This window comes from Ambystoma mexicanum, chromosome 9 (genome assembly GCF_040938575.1).
Source record: "Ambystoma mexicanum isolate Mex_15411 chromosome 9, UKY_AmexF1_1, whole genome shotgun sequence".
In the NCBI taxonomy this organism is placed as follows: Eukaryota; Metazoa; Chordata; class Amphibia; order Caudata; family Ambystomatidae; genus Ambystoma; species Ambystoma mexicanum.
In genome coordinates, this window is record NC_090931.1 from 66,171,230 (window position 1) to 66,186,854 (window position 15,625).

Here is a 15,625-nt window from a genome sequence, read left to right on the forward strand (position 1 = left end):
CGACTTGAGCCTTTGGAGATTGTAAGCTCTGGGTAAAAGGCACTACCCCGCCGAGTTTCATACACCTAGCATTCCTAGGTCGGGAATTAGGAGAGTACGACTGAACCAGAGCATACGCGGTCACTGTGTCGCCCAGCTGTGGTGACAAACTTTGTGTGTGCCTTGCTGCTGTGTTCTCCTGTGCCCTCAGACTTGCTGCAGCAGAACTGGCCTGATCCCTTCAACAGCAGCGGAGAAATCAGCACTGTCCCGCCACAGAATCATTCCTGGAACACAGCTCCTGAAAGCCACGTAATTGCACAACTGCAGGATTTGAACCTGTCACTGAAGTGGATTCGACTGCCAAATTTTGGTCCGGAGTGCACCGAGGGTTGGTGAGTACTTGCAACCCTTATCGGTGGTCCCAATGCATCCATCCATTTATACCCATGAGTGTCCCCTGACAGCCACTCTTCTTTATTGAAGTAGCCTGTGCTACCAAGCTATTCCCAACTCTTGGATCCTGTTCTGCCCTCTGGGGGAGACCCTCCTCTGATAGTGGGAAGTTATTCTTCACTGCCTCACCCCCCTTCCTGAGTCGCTACAGCCCCTGCAAGAGACCTCATATTGACTTAACCGCACGATCGTGTGCACCAGCACTGAAAGTACGTTTGAGCTCAAGGCACCACTCATCTTTGGGATTGGACTGCCTCTCAGTTAGGATTTGAATTGTGAAGGACTGCCTAAACGATATTTGCACTGTATGCTTCCTTTCTTTGCAGGTTGTGACCCATACTCTGAGCTATTCATTTAGGCCATTGGTGACTGTATATATGTTTAATAGTTAGTGTGGTGTTGGTTTGGTTATTACTAATGATATTTGCTTGCATTTGATTTAAAAGGCTTTTACAAAATGTACATGTATTTTTGATATATACACCTGACAAGAGTCATTTGTGGTGTCATTTACTGTGAGTGCTCATTGTGGGCTTTCAATCACCCTCACCCCTCCTGAGACCTAGGGCCTCATTACGACCTCGGCGGCAGCTATGCCGCCGAAACCGCGTCCGGGTCCGGGTCCTAAGAATGAGGAATTACCGGGCCATTCTGAGTTTGGAAGGCCCGGTAATTCCTCCCTCCAAGGACCCGGACCCAGTCCTTCCCCATTCCCATTTCAGCCCCCATAGGGCTGAATGGGAATGGGAGAGGGAGCAAACAACGGGCCATTACCAGATGGCCCATTGTTTGCTCCCTCTTCCTCTTGCGGGACCCGGTAAGCATGCCTGGTTTGACCAGGCGTTGCTTCCTGGGTCCCACGAGGCGACCTCGTAATGAGGCGGTATGGGGTAAACGGCACCAGCACCTTTTACGGCGCCGTTTACCCCGTACCGCCAGGGTCGTAATGAGGCCCCTAGTCTTGACCGCTGCCAATGCTAACTTGATTGATCAGGTTTATCTAGAAGTTTACCCTGTTCCAAGAAACTAGGCTGGCCTTCTGAACCTCCATCTTAACAGGCACCCTGCAATATTCCATGCTTAGGTTAACACAGTGCTCTTCAAATGCACAGCAACCCTTAGCTATGCTATGCATCAGTCAAGTGCCATCTTTGTTCCTGAGGGTGTGCGCTACATAAGTGTACATTTCTACTATTTTCGAGGCCAATTCATTGCCGTTACCTTTAGGAGACCAAACACATAAGCCAACATGACACACACAAGGCTGCTTTTGAATCAAATCTTTTATTCACAATATTTCCGGTCCCTTTATGGCCAGCATGCGTCCATGTGTTGGGTGAGCACTCAGAACCCTGCGGTCCAGTGGTATTGTGACAGACAAAAGTGTGACCACTTAGGAGCAGGGAGGTCATGAACAGTCTTGTAGTGCAGGCCTCATTAACGTGCCTATACTCCCTGATTCTGTGGCTTGGCATAGGTTTCCTTACCTACATTATACATAATTTGGAGAAAAGAGACCAGCAAACCAAGGTTTCATTACACTGGTATTTGGCCATGATTCTTATTCAATGCAACGCTGTCCAGTTGCCCACCACATCTTATACTCTGCCCACTAAACCCAACAGTCTTACTGCTGATGCCTCATTGTGGTGGACCACGGTCCACTAATGTTAACACTACAGTGGCACAGACTTGTGCCCAACTCTGGCTGGTGCTGACTTGGAACTGATGGACTTTCCACCTGATTCAAGACCAGGTGATGCACCCAATACCCGTGATCTTGGAAAGGCTGTATTGAAACATGGGTGAGAAATGCAAACACTACTGAAAGGTTTACAGTGGGTAAGTTAGTTAAATGACCCCAGTGTAGCTCAAGAACTAAGGGAACACGAGCATTAAGTGATGATGGCTGCACCGCTCTCGTTACGCAGGAGTTGCGCAATGTAATCCGGTCTCACTTAAACTTCTCGCTGTTGGGTGTGGGAGGGGCTTTCACCTCTGTTGCATTGACACTAGTAGCCAGAAGTCAGAAACAATCAATTGTTCCATACAACCCAAAAATGTTTTGGATATAATAAAGAAATGTCTACGGTGTGCATAGTCTCCCCTAATCCACCTGAGTGGTTTGAAATGCTAAAATACAAAGGGAAATCTATGGCACAATTACCCACCATCTAGTGAATCTGCACAAATTGCAGACTTGCCATTTTTTTTTCAGGACTAGCACAGGGGCAGTGTGCTGGTCTTGGAAGCAAGACCATGGAGAGCAACAGAGGTTCGAATCCCGATCCGTGCTTAGAAACCAAACTCAGGTATCAAGCGCATTATAATAAAAGCACAATAAAATAAATAAATAGATCTGTTGTGGCAGGACATCTTCTATAGTTGTGCACTGAAGATTCTGTGTAGTTGGCAGTGCCCTTTAAAAATGACTCCATTCGTAACCTGCGGATAACATGGAGTAGACTTATACTGTGGTCCCTTTAGTTACTTGCAGGAGCAACAGAATGTTCCTGTTACCGTCCTAATGGGTAACCTCGTGTGAATTCGGATTCTGAACACTTGCAGTCTTGATAGATAAGGGACACGTGGCACATGTTTGTAAATACAACAGGCATTTTTGAAATACTCCAGAAGGGTTCAATACATATCTATGCCCATGCAAAGACCCTCGAAAATTATGCAATTGGAATATGATGCTCAGGTGTAGGGTCTGTAAAAAGTAAGGTAACCACCCATTTACTAAATATGGCAAAGCTTTTAAACTTCTAGACATTAACAGTACTATGCTGGTGTTGTGCCCAACACAATGGGTTACAAACAATGCAAAATGGCTGCCACTCATGGCACAGGGCTGGTCAAACGCCTTTCAAGAGGAGTAAGTAAAGAGCGTGAATTGTGAAACCAATCAAAGTGTTTCTTACCAATCTGAACCTGCCATGAACAGAGCATTGCAAATCTCTCCTCCAAAGCCCCGGTTCTCAGCTCCTAAGTAGAGATGCACAGCAAGTCGAGGTTTGATTGGCAGCTTAAAGTGGTTCTCAGCCCATTGCTCACAGCATTTGCTCCAGCTGAATCGCTCAACATGGCTGACACTGGCTCTTCCTCCGCATCTCGACATATGAGAGCAGAGGTTCCACAGCAGAGGTCTGCAACCTGCGCATCTCCAGATGCTGTTGACTAGGACTCCTATGATCTCCCACTGATTGTGGTGCGAAGGGTTGCTGAGAGTTGTAAGCCAAAACATCTGGAGAGCCAAGGATTGCAGACCATTGTTCTAGAGCATTTACTAAACCTGGCTGATCGTGGTTCTTTGCCCGCAGCTCATATCTTTAAGCCACCGTTACCACAGCAATCGCTAAACAAGGCTGACAGCAGTCCACGCCGCCTGAGAACACATCTTTTGCAACATGGGTAGAAATTGTGCCTAGTATCGAAAAGGGGGAAGCAGTTTCCCAGTCATGGCCCCTAAACATTGGAACACCATCCCTACTAGCATCAAAAATGAAGACTCCTTCCAGTGTTTCAAAAAACGAGTAAAAACGTGGCTCTTTAACCAATTTTAGATAGTCGATATCCACCCAACGCTACTTAGCCACCCTCCATTTTAGAAAGCTAAGGAGGACCGCTACCTGATTATGTAATTTAAGTAATCTGTGCAATTATCTTCCATATGTCCATTTCTATGTAACTTACTGCCCATTTTTCTCTATATGTTTGTACTTGAATGCTGCCAAATGATAATTAGGATGTCTGTAACTACGCCGTGACACCTCAGGGTTTGGGTGTACAACAAATGCAATAAATAAATAAATAAATAAAATAAAAACAGATACAAAGTCTCCATAGAAACCTCTATACAAGGTTGGGAGCAAGGCTACGTAGATCCAAGAGGGCGAGTCCCAGGAAGGGCTGCAGATAGGGTTGCAATGAATATTTGGGGGTCCCAGGAAGGTCAGGAGGTGCCCCCTGAAACCAAATGATAGGCAAAGGGGGAAGGTCTCCGGCATGAGTGTGACAGACCAGGATTATTACATAATCCATGGCCGAGAGTGGCAAAGCTGGCATTTGGAATCTGGCGTTCTGACGTTGGCGTGTATTACCAGCGGTGCGATTCCAATGGCAGAACCCCATCCAGCCTGTAGCTCGCAGCACTACCACAAAGGCTTTCCAAGCACTTGTGGGATAATGCTGCAAAAGGGGCCAGGCCTGGATCGTACAGCGATGATGCCACTAGGTCGATTGCAATCCATGAACATGACCCATAAAGCAGCAGGGTCTTCAGCTCACCTAGATACACCACTGTTTCCAGAGCAACCACTAGGCCTAGACGCCAACACTGCCACTCTGCCGCTCTTCTGAACCCAAGCACCTGTATTCCAGGGATCAAGCCGACAGGTGATGGCACGGGTGAGAGAGACCACACAAAATAAGGGTGATTTAATATCATGAACGGGAGCAACCTTTGCTCCCAAGACAGAAGTGAGAGGTTTTAACTGAGTAACCAACGTCTTCTTAAATACGAAGGCAAAGTTAATTTATTTCATCGAAGAAGAAATGAAGAGAGAAACAGGACGGATCAATGACTCCTTATCAAAGCTTCACAAGACAGTGGAAACATCAGGGATCTACCAGAAAACTAGATGAAGAGAGATATGCAGGGGGGTCTGCTTAGGAGTGGAGGGCAGAGTGAAGGAACGGCTACATTGGCTCGCCATAGAAGACCGTATCGTATTTAAATCCTTGACATTAGTCCATTGCTTCCTCTACAGAAAGGCCCCAGAATATCTTAAGAAGCAATTCACCTGGTATGAGCCCAATCGCTATTTGAGATCAAGAGACAAAGGACACTTACCTGTCAACCCAGCAAGAAGAACACATGGTCTAGCCAGGTCTTTTCCTCCCAAGGCTGCCACCAAATGGAATGAACTGCCCATGACCTTGAGAACTGAAACAAACTACTTATGTTTCAGGAAGATATTAAAGATTCAGCTCTTTAAGTCAAATCAAAATATCAAAGTATAAGTATCGAACTCTAACCTTCCCTCTCTGTCGTCCTGTCACAAAGTCCACCGTCTCATGGTAATGCGCTCTGATGCCTGCATGCTGCATCACTATGTAAATACATAAATAAATAAAAATAAACAGGCTAAAGAGCCACCCTGCCCTGCTGAGGCGATCCATTCCATTGAGGAAAGCTGCCCTTCTCATGCTGTTGGTAATGCTCTGGCCATTCACTGGCGCCTACCCGTAGGGGAGAGTTGCAGCATTAAGTGGTCTCATGCCATGCCTCTGTGATGCCAGCATGTTATGGTAGGAACTTCTTAGCATCTGCTTCCTTGCCGCCTTGGCTGGCTTGCCACCTTAAGAACAGATCCCGGCCTGTTCCCTAAGAGATGGGGGTCAATGCCTTGATTTTGAAGAGGTGGAGAAAAAACAAAAGCATTGCTTTCTGAAGGGTTCTCCTCGTTTCCCTGCTGGTTAGCATGGTAGCAAGAGGTGGTAGATCCTAGAATGGAACGAGTGCACGGGCGGCCGCAAAGTGTGCCGTCCAAGCGAGCTACTTCAGCAGAACTAGGCGTGTTCTTCTTCCTCGTCTACCGCAGCGATGGATGCCACAAACCAACGCCATCCTCAGAAAACACACATGCTCTTTAAGGTTGAATGGCAACGTTTCAAGAGAATAGGGCGGCGTGCGGGATTGAACAAAAACAAATTTGTCAATGTGGTTTCCCAACAAGAGCAAATTACCCCAAATAATTGCCCATGCCACAGGACAGAACTCTAGTCGTGTTTAAATCTCCAAAGGGAGCAATGGTCTTTGTGACATCTCATATAAAGCAGAGTCGAGCGAGGGCTCTGTAGATGGGTTGGAAGCTTAGACGTAACCCACTTGTTGTTCTCGAGGTGGATGAATTTTTCCGTAGTCTGAGGTTCAGTCCTCACCCTGTGTTTTGTCCTTATTTCTGTCTGTGTTCCCCCTGCATTGATTTCCGATTGTTGGGTTTCAGAGGGCTGATGTTAGACTATTTGACTTTGCATAGCTGGGACATCCTTTGTTCTTCTGAACTATCAACGCCACTTCCTCCCTCTTCCAGAGCACTTCCTGTCTTAGAACCCTCTGCACCTAAGTGAGTTTATTGGTGGATCTGGCCCCTAAAGCCATTGCTGCTCCCACCACGGCTTCCTTACGATAGGCCCTATGTCCCTACAGCCCGTCGGTGCACTTGTGTTGCACTGGGACTGGGCGGTGACGTACTAGTGCATCTTTTGCTGTGACGTGGCCTGTTAATTGTCTGCTGTGATTTGTGCTCTACCAAAGCAGCAATTTGGAAGGATCAGTCTCCGTGTTGTCCTACTTTCTTGTCCGTCAATTTTACACCTCGTCAATACTTTTCTTATCAAAATGTGTGTTTACTCTAATTATATATACTACCATTAAGTCATTCATGGTCCAGTTAGGGGACGATTTAAATAACAATATTAAATTATATGATTAATGAAATAAATGTTGTATAGCCCTTCATGTTTATACTTCTCCTATTTATGGGGACTCCAGATTGCAGCTGGTCAACCAGCCTCTGAAAATGCTGAGTAGAATCTTACCAGCAAAGGACAGAGTTCAGACCCCTGCCCTTAGCATCACGCGTGGAATGAGCTATTAGATCAACGCATTCTCTGGAGGATAACCCTACAAATTAGCCAGACGACTTCAAGGCACTATTCCTGAGGCAACATTTGAGGTTTCTCCCCCTGGCTATCTGTCTCACTGCTTCCTTACCATCCAGCCAAACAGTCCTGCTGTTCTCTTATGTTTCTCCCCCTGGCTATCTATCTCACTGCTTCCTTACCATCCAGCCAAACAGTCCTGCTGTTCTCTTATGTTTCTCCCCCTGGCTATCTATCTCACTGCTTCCTTACCATCCAGCCAAACAGTCCTGCTGTTCTCTTATGTTTCTCCCCCTGGCTATCTGTCTCACTGCTTCCTGCTGCTCTTATCTATAGCATTGTGATTGAAACCAGGATATTAGAAGTCATCGATGAAACGTTCCTGCTTGGATCTTGAATATGGTTCTTTACTGACCTGTACCTGGATTCAGACTACATCAATTTCAGGAAAGGGGCAAGACCCACCTACTCTGGTCCGCGAACAGGCCACGACACCCCAGCGCAGTGTCTTCTTTAGTTCAAGGCCCTCAGCTTTATTCTTGTCTCTCAACCAGGACCTGCCCTTGAAAGCAATACCTGACAGGTCGGATGGGGATATTGATACTGTCTGATTGACCAGTGTATAAACTGTAATCGACGATGTGGTCGCCCACCCCCTCTCCCTCCTAGGCCCCATCCTGCATTTCCATATGTTGGCTTTGCCTACTTGCTTCCTGGCTGGTGATCCGAATGTCCATTCTAAAGGTGCAAGCAGCACATCACATTACAACAAAACAGTGCATAGAAGTACATTCTCCTGTGTGACAGAATGCCCCCCCCACCCACCATCTCCCCCGAAGGCTTTTATCCTTTCAGCATCATGTAAAAAAGGGATTTCATAGATGGCTTGGACTCCTATCACCTTCCGTTTTAACATGTTGATGTTCTGACCTGTGACATTTAACGCGCCCCTGACAATATTACAGGATAATAAAGCAATATTGGAAGGTTGGAGGAACACAAACTAAGGTTTCCTACTGTGCTAATAGAAGCCGTGCTGAGTTTCTGACATTCCAGCCTACATTGACGCTCCAATATCGTTTAGGAGTCAGAATGAGGGGAAACTGCGGAAACCCCCAAAGCGAAGTATGGAATGTGTCTTCCAGTCTAGCTCTCTGCATGCTGGTCACTGATTCACAGAGAGGTCTTGCCTACTGGGGGCAATGGAGAGGGGTGAGGGCTAGCGCCAAGGACCAGCAGTCAGCCATTCATGCCTATCAAAGTGTGTGACATGCTCCCGATACATGGAGAGGTTTTAGCCCCAAGCACCAGCGTGGGCGTGGGGTTGGGGATAACCGTTCATCCACGTAGGCACTGGGTGTCCTAAATGCCCTTCACCCCCAATGCAGGTTTGAAATGTCCACCCCTGTTTGCCAGGTGTGTGAGAGGCAGGTAAAGCCTGAGAATTATAGGGGTGGAAGCATGTTTCATTACCTATGCCAGCATCAGAATGAGGGCATCGCCATCTGAAGCTATGTCTGGACCTCGACTCTTCCGTTGGTGCCGGGCACAGGACTAGGATAGCACAAGCCAATAAGTCTTTTGATGAAGATGATTTCATCTGAGCTAGGACTTATGATTGAAGTAAGCACATGGGCAATCATCTGCAATGATTGAAGCAAGCACATGGACGATCATCTGGCATGATTGAAGCAAGCACATGGAAAATCATCTGGCATGATTGAAGCAAGCACATAGGCAATCATCTGGCATGATTGAAGCAAGCACATGGACGATCATCTGGCATGATTGAAGCAAGCACATGGGCAATCATCTGCAATGATTGAAGCAAGCACATGGACGATCATCTGGCATGATTGAAGCAAGCACATGGACGATCATCTGGCATGATTGAAGCAAGCACATGGGCAATCATCTGCAATGATTGAAGCAAGCACATGGACGATCATCTGGCATGATTGAAGAAAGCACATGGACGATCATCTGGCATGATTGAAGCAAGCACATGGACGATCATCTGGCATGATTGAAGCAAGCACATGGACAATCATCTGGCAATCTGGAGTAAAGCACCACTGCCAGATACACAGACCCCCAGACATGATCCAATGAAAACGGCTCAGACCGGGGCACCACAAAAGGGTTATTGGCTTTTAACAGGAACACTTCAACTGGGTGGTATTCCATCAGGGGGACACAAGTAACATGGGAAAGAAATGCAGTCCTTTCCTAATTGATTTGTATGTTGTAACTTGAATGCCACCAAAACACCAACAAATATGCTTGGTCCTGCCTCAAAGTCCTACCTCCCAACCTAGGCAAGGGCAGAACCTAAGCACAACATTGGATGGAAACCTCAGACTCAGTGAGGCCTAGACCTCAACTAACTGAGTATGGCTTGCAATAATGACACAGACAATGCATGGCCCTGTCTCCAAACCTTGTTTGCTAGATCAGGGCATGGGTGCTGCAGGTTGGAGTCTTGGCCTTATAAGGATGTTCCAAATATCCCCCATGCAACTAAAGATCTTCCTCCCACCACGGAGACAAAGAAGCACATCATGGACCGCGCGTCATGTCTGCATCCCTTGAGCTATGTTGACTCAACGTTGACATCTCCCACTGTCCCATTGGTCCCATTCAGCTCGACCACACCACTGATGACTTCGTCCACGGTCTTTGTGTTTCCGCTCAGCAATGAGGGGTTCTGGATAGATCCGACCAGCCGCCCCTCCTGAAATGACGTTGCTAGTTCTTTGGCGCTGCAGGTGGGAGTGTTGGTTTCGTAGGTGTCGTGGAAGCTATTGTAGTCCACCTCATAGAAATCCTTCTCCAGCGTGAGGACGGGGGTGAAGCGGTAACCCCACAACACTTCCTTGTCCATGTAGGAGCTGCGGGCCTGGCAGGTCATGCCTAGAAGAACCACAGAGAAAGACACAGCGGAGAATGGAGTTACAATAACGCAAAGAGGTTGCACAGAAGTCACGTATGAAAACTCAGTGAACAGACACGCCAACGTATACTCACATATATGAATGAAATGCATACAAGTATGAATACCCGCGTTCATCGTGTGTTCATTTAACTGGACTTCACTCTAAACATCAGGGGGGGATACACAGCAAACATGTATTGTTGCGGGTGCATTTCGAAAATGAGAGGCTGCCAATACAGCAGTCTAGTGCAGAGGTCTACACCCCCCAGGTGCTTGGGACAGCAACCCCTAGGACCCCTCGCAATTGGCTGTGCTGGCTATGCCTGATGGGAGTTGTAGTCCAAAACATCTGGTGTGCCAAAAGTACAGTGAATGGGTTCCTTTCGAGCAGAAGCATCTCTGCGTGAAGGAGAAAGGCTTTGCAGAGACGGGTGCATTGCACAGGCATTTAGAAATGGAGGCAGTCAGATTAAAATATTGTTTGCCCAGAACGTCATGGAATTAGAAACAGGTGTCTTATTTCAAATTCCACAAAGCTTCTCAAAAATGTGGCTCAGGCCCAAATGTAGTTCCTTTTGCTATGTTATGAGGGAAATGAGACCAAAGAAAAAACCTCTTTTCATCCTAGACCCCCCCCCCCTCACTTTCCTCGCAGTTTGTATTTGTATTTATTAAATGTATAGAAGGCTTTACTCCAGGTTCCTCCAACTCAATGCCTTCCTGGTTACCACCCCACCTAACATGCATAGCTCTTCCACGTCACTGGCCACCTATCTCCCAGACCCCACTGCCCACTTAGCACCTCCACCGCACTGCCATTCCAGCGTCTTGCCCTCATCCCCCATTACCCTCCCGTTCGGTCCACCCTACTGTCCTCCTACTTCCTATGCTTTTCTTTCCCGATCTCCCTATCCTCACTGCCCTCCAAACTCCTCCACCTCACTGCTATTCCAGCGTCTTGACCTCATTACCCTCTCATTTGGTCCACCCTACTGTCCTCCTACTTCCTATGCCTCTTGGTTACCCCTCCCCTTTCTCTTCCTAGCTCCTAAACCTCACTGCACACGTACCCTTTTTGTTAGTTATGGGGGTGCTAATGTGGTTTCCGGTGTGTAAAAGGGACAACGGTGGCCTCATGGTCGGATAACAGGAGAAGGGCGACATACTCAAAACTAGTGCGTGAGTTCTTTCGTACAATGAGGGGCTGGGCATGAGGGAAACTGTGGCACCTGTTTGAGCTTTGAGATGGAGGTGCCTCCCCCAGGAGTGAATGTGGGGCGCACTCCTGGACTGCCCAGCTGTTAAGTAAGATTAAGCACATTTCCAAACACAGGCATCATTTCATACTATGAACGTCAGGAAGTCACCAAGCCACTCCCAGGGTATCCTTGTGTAGAATAAATAAAGCAATACATTTACAGAAACATAACTGCCCCCATGTGGGGTAATAAGCATGTACTCGAATGATAACCCGACTTACCATAACATACATTTCTTAAATAACTCCTGTAAATTAAACAGCCCAATAAACACAGCTGCAGAAGCAAACAAGAAATGCTTCTTAAACAGAAGCCAACCTCCCAGCTGACCTTTGCATTGTAACATATCGACATTGAGTACCAATTTCGGTTGGGTGATATTGTATGTAAATATGTGCTCTGTAAAGGGCTTTGGATTAAGGCGCTATATAAATAACACATCATTATCATTTTCATTATTATTTATTTATTGAGCATTTTTTAGGCGCTCATGAGCTAAGTCAAATCTGTTTCCTTGCGGTAAATGGGTGCAGAAGTCCCCGACCCGCAAACTCTTAATCAATGTTGCTTTTCTCTGTTTGAAGTCTTGTTTCTAGTTTCCTTTTTTTTACCGCGCTCTGTGACTTTCAGTTCCTGACCAATGGCAGTTCTTGATATAGCAAAGCCACTTGTTTTGACTACAGCACCTACCACGCTCTGATTTTGGCCTGACCCCAAGAGTCACTTCTATCTAATGGTAGCTGTAGTCTACCAAAATAAATCGAAAAACCCAAATAAAAAAATACCAAAAAAATAAAGAAAACTTTAGAAGGCCCCAAAATGAAAGAGTGGAGCAGACGCAAGCAGGCTAGAGTGCCCTGTGCTGAAACACCTCTTCCTGGATGCTAGGGCTTGTCGGCTAGTAGAGGCAACAGGTCGGTGAAAGGCTGGCGGGGAGACCGGAGGTGTGTGCAAAGGTGCTGGGAATGGCGGGAGAGGTGGCCGTCAGTCCTGTCCTTCTTTAAAGGGAACCCACTGGCCAGGTGTACTTCTAAGCAGAGCACGGCAGAGCTGAATGGCTGTTGGAGCCTGGAAAGAGTCGGTGAGGTTATTTTTCATGTGTGGGGGTTCCTCCCGCCCCCCCCCCCCCTGCATGCATTGAACCGACCCTCTCCTGAAAACTTGAAGCTCTCCAGGTAGCCCTCTGCACCCTGGACCTCTTTTGTGTGGTATTTCCAAATGTTCCCACAGGAAAGGAGTTGGGCTTGCTGACAATGCATAGCCACACGGTGCAGGTCCAACATGTAGTGGGCCCCGGAGTTGAGGACAGCGTGGACTGGAACTGCATGTCTGGTCCGCCGCACTCTGAGGGCCACTGGGCGGGGAGCTGCAGAGGCTGACAATGGGTGACCTGCTTCATCTGTAGTCTCTGCTGCCTGCTTCCTAGACCCTGCCACTAGTGGAGCCGTGACTCTTCCTGCACGAGAAGTTCCAACGCTTGAGCCCCGGGGCTACCTCTACCTGCGTATTCTCTGCCCTCTAGTAACCCTCTATGAGTCGCGCACAAGGATCATGCAATGACCAGAACTAAATACCACTGACGTCTAGATGAGGCCTGATGAAGAGCGGAAGCGGCACCTGAAGCACAGAGGTTCTCCAATCACAAGGGCCCCTCCAGTGCTCAGAGAAAAAACATGGGCAAGTGGGTCCTCAGGGGGGTGACCTCCAGCTGTGACACACCAAGGCCAGCACCACTCGGTGGATGGCCAATCAGGTAAGTCAGATGACTTTCTAAAATGGTTCCTGCCTGCATGATGTTTTCAGGAAATTTGTGTTTTATTCATACAGGTATGTAAAACTGTAAAACAGTGTACAAAGAGACCAAAAGTGCTACATTAGGGAACAAAAATGTGTATAAATAAATATGCCAAAATATAGGGAGAATTTCTCACATTATCCCTAGAACAATACGTTTTTTTGTCTTTTAGGTAAATTTCCACAATATTGGTTAAAAATGTAACTGAACTCCTCCATATGACCATAGACCGACATTTTTGGCCCGGGAGGATAGCTAAGGGGCAACGCGCTGACACGGAGCAACACAGGTTCAATTCCCAGATCCACGCTTAGAAACCTCTGGGTATTAAGCATGGTTTAAATAACCAATTACAATTACAAACCTACATCAACTTTGTCAGAGCATGTGTAAGATTTGATACATTCAACAAACAACAAATAACTAAACAGAACTTTAGCCCCCAAGAACACCCCAAACTATTTAGGAGATTGTAATAAAACCATCAAACAAATAGGGCGCTACTGTGGTCATGAGCGAATAGAAATAGAAAAGGGAGGAATAGTGACACCGTCTGACGCGGATTACTCTCAGCGACTGACTGATGCCCCCCACCATGGAATCATGAAGCCGATGCCAAGCGGTGACGAGGAACACCGCCAACATCAAATGTAAACAAACCAGCCAATGGCATATTTAATATGCTCCCAAAGACTCACAGACCAGGAAATCCAGGCTGCCGATTATCTCTGGAATCGATACATTAACCAACGCCAGATCGGGTTATATGGGATGCATGCTAAAATCTATGGTGATGGACACTGAACTCGAATAGCCGTGCCCAGGACACGAGACACTTCCTCGGGAGGACACTCAAGAGGTAGAATGTGCCTCTCTAAAAGCACTCCTGGCCACTCTTTACTCTAGGAGTCTGCAACCTTTGGCTATCCAGATGTTTCCGATTACAATTTCCATGATAGCTGTCAATTGACTATGGTGGTTAGGGATGATGGGAGTTGTAGTCCAAACCCTCTGGAGAGCCCAAGATTGCAGAACCCAACCTTACTCTATTCCAAATGAGGATGGGCACAAACACACAGACCCCCATTTGTTGCTTCAATGGAAGAGACTTTCCACAAAAGACTGGCAAAATGGTGTCTCTGAATGTAAACCTTTTCATGGCAGACCTCGATCAGTTCTCACAAAAACAATTTGAGAAACCGCCAACACACCTGCTATACATCATTGCCTTTGTCTTGATTTCGACAGAAGGTGAAGATTATATTAAAACTTCCACGATTAACGAAAAAAGGTTTCCACTACTAGATTACGTTTATCATGAAATACTCCAAGAAGAGCATACGCTTGGGGGCAGCATTTACACTCAATGGCCGCTGGCTAGTGATAATGAACTTGTGTCAAGTAAGAAACGGTCTGCTTTGTGTATGTGTGGAGTTGAGATAGCAAGTAACTTGCTATGGCTGACTAATGGCTTGCAACTTGAAATGTATACCCCTGCTGTATACCCGCGGATAAGGGCGGAACCCGGGGGGGGGGGGCACTCATAAAACAAATGACTGAGTGCCGTCTCTATCTATTTCTATGAGGGGGTAACCATTGACGATAATGAGATGGAGACTGATCTAATAGGATAGAACACTGAAGGATTTAACAACATGAATCTTTCAGTCTCATTAAAAGACAATTTAATCATCGAAACGGTAATTAGTACATGAAGCAGGATAGCGCCACCCCTGCTGGAAGGAACCGCCACCTCGAAACAACTGTATAGAAGAAACGAACAGACCGGGACATACCTGCACAGGACAACCTGCTACAATGCAGAGGCCGCAGAACCACAGATCGAGCACCCCTGGCTGTCACTTATCAACTTGCACGAGCACAATGGAATTCACTCGATAAGCACCTGCACCCAATGTTTAGTCTGGATTCTGAGCAGAGGGACGTTTACAAGAAAACTTGCTTAACTGCAGACGTGAAAACAAACACATCCGCTATGGTCCCTGGGGTGCACTTCTTCCAGATAAAGAACACGTACGACAGGGGACATACCAGTGCAATGTTAGGAGATGCAACATCTGCCACACATCTGCACATATTCTGCCATAACCACCCTCCAGAAGCAATGAGTACAGATGCAAGGGACATAAGACTGCAACTCATCCAGTGTTGTGTACCTCATCCACTGCAAGACAAGTGCCCAAGAACACACAGCTCAGACTTGCCAGAACGGTAGTGGCAGAATTATCCTACATGCATGCCCCATCTAGAAGCACAACACAGAATGCCTAAGGGTCACCACTTCACCAAGAATAAGCATTGACATTGTAAGGTGGCCTCTCGAATATCACACGCAGAAGTACGCAGGAGTGCCCAGGAGCACACTCCCTTCAACATGCTGCACCTGAAACCAGAGGTCTGGCCGTGTAGGATTTTGGAAACACCATGGCCACTTTAAAGCCAGGAACTATCAAGGCAGCCACATAGAATGTGCCAGCATGGCACCCTGCCCACACCACCTCTCACCAGCAA

The 15,625-nt window shown here is 47.0% G+C and overlaps 1 protein-coding gene across 2 annotated transcripts in view; it reads right to left on the reverse strand.

The window, feature by feature from the left end:
• Positions 1-1,706: 1,706 nt before the first annotated feature.
• The window catches only part of KCNJ5 (potassium inwardly rectifying channel subfamily J member 5), a 168,485-nt gene continuing 154,566 nt past the window's right edge, over positions 1,707-15,625 (reverse strand). For both annotated transcript variants that reach the window (XM_069614170.1, XM_069614171.1), the window contains exon 3: positions 1,707-10,017. In XM_069614170.1, the coding sequence (XP_069470271.1) occupies positions 9,698-10,017 (320 nt within the window). In that variant the 3' untranslated portion in view covers positions 1,707-9,697. The remainder of the gene's footprint in view (positions 10,018-15,625) is intronic.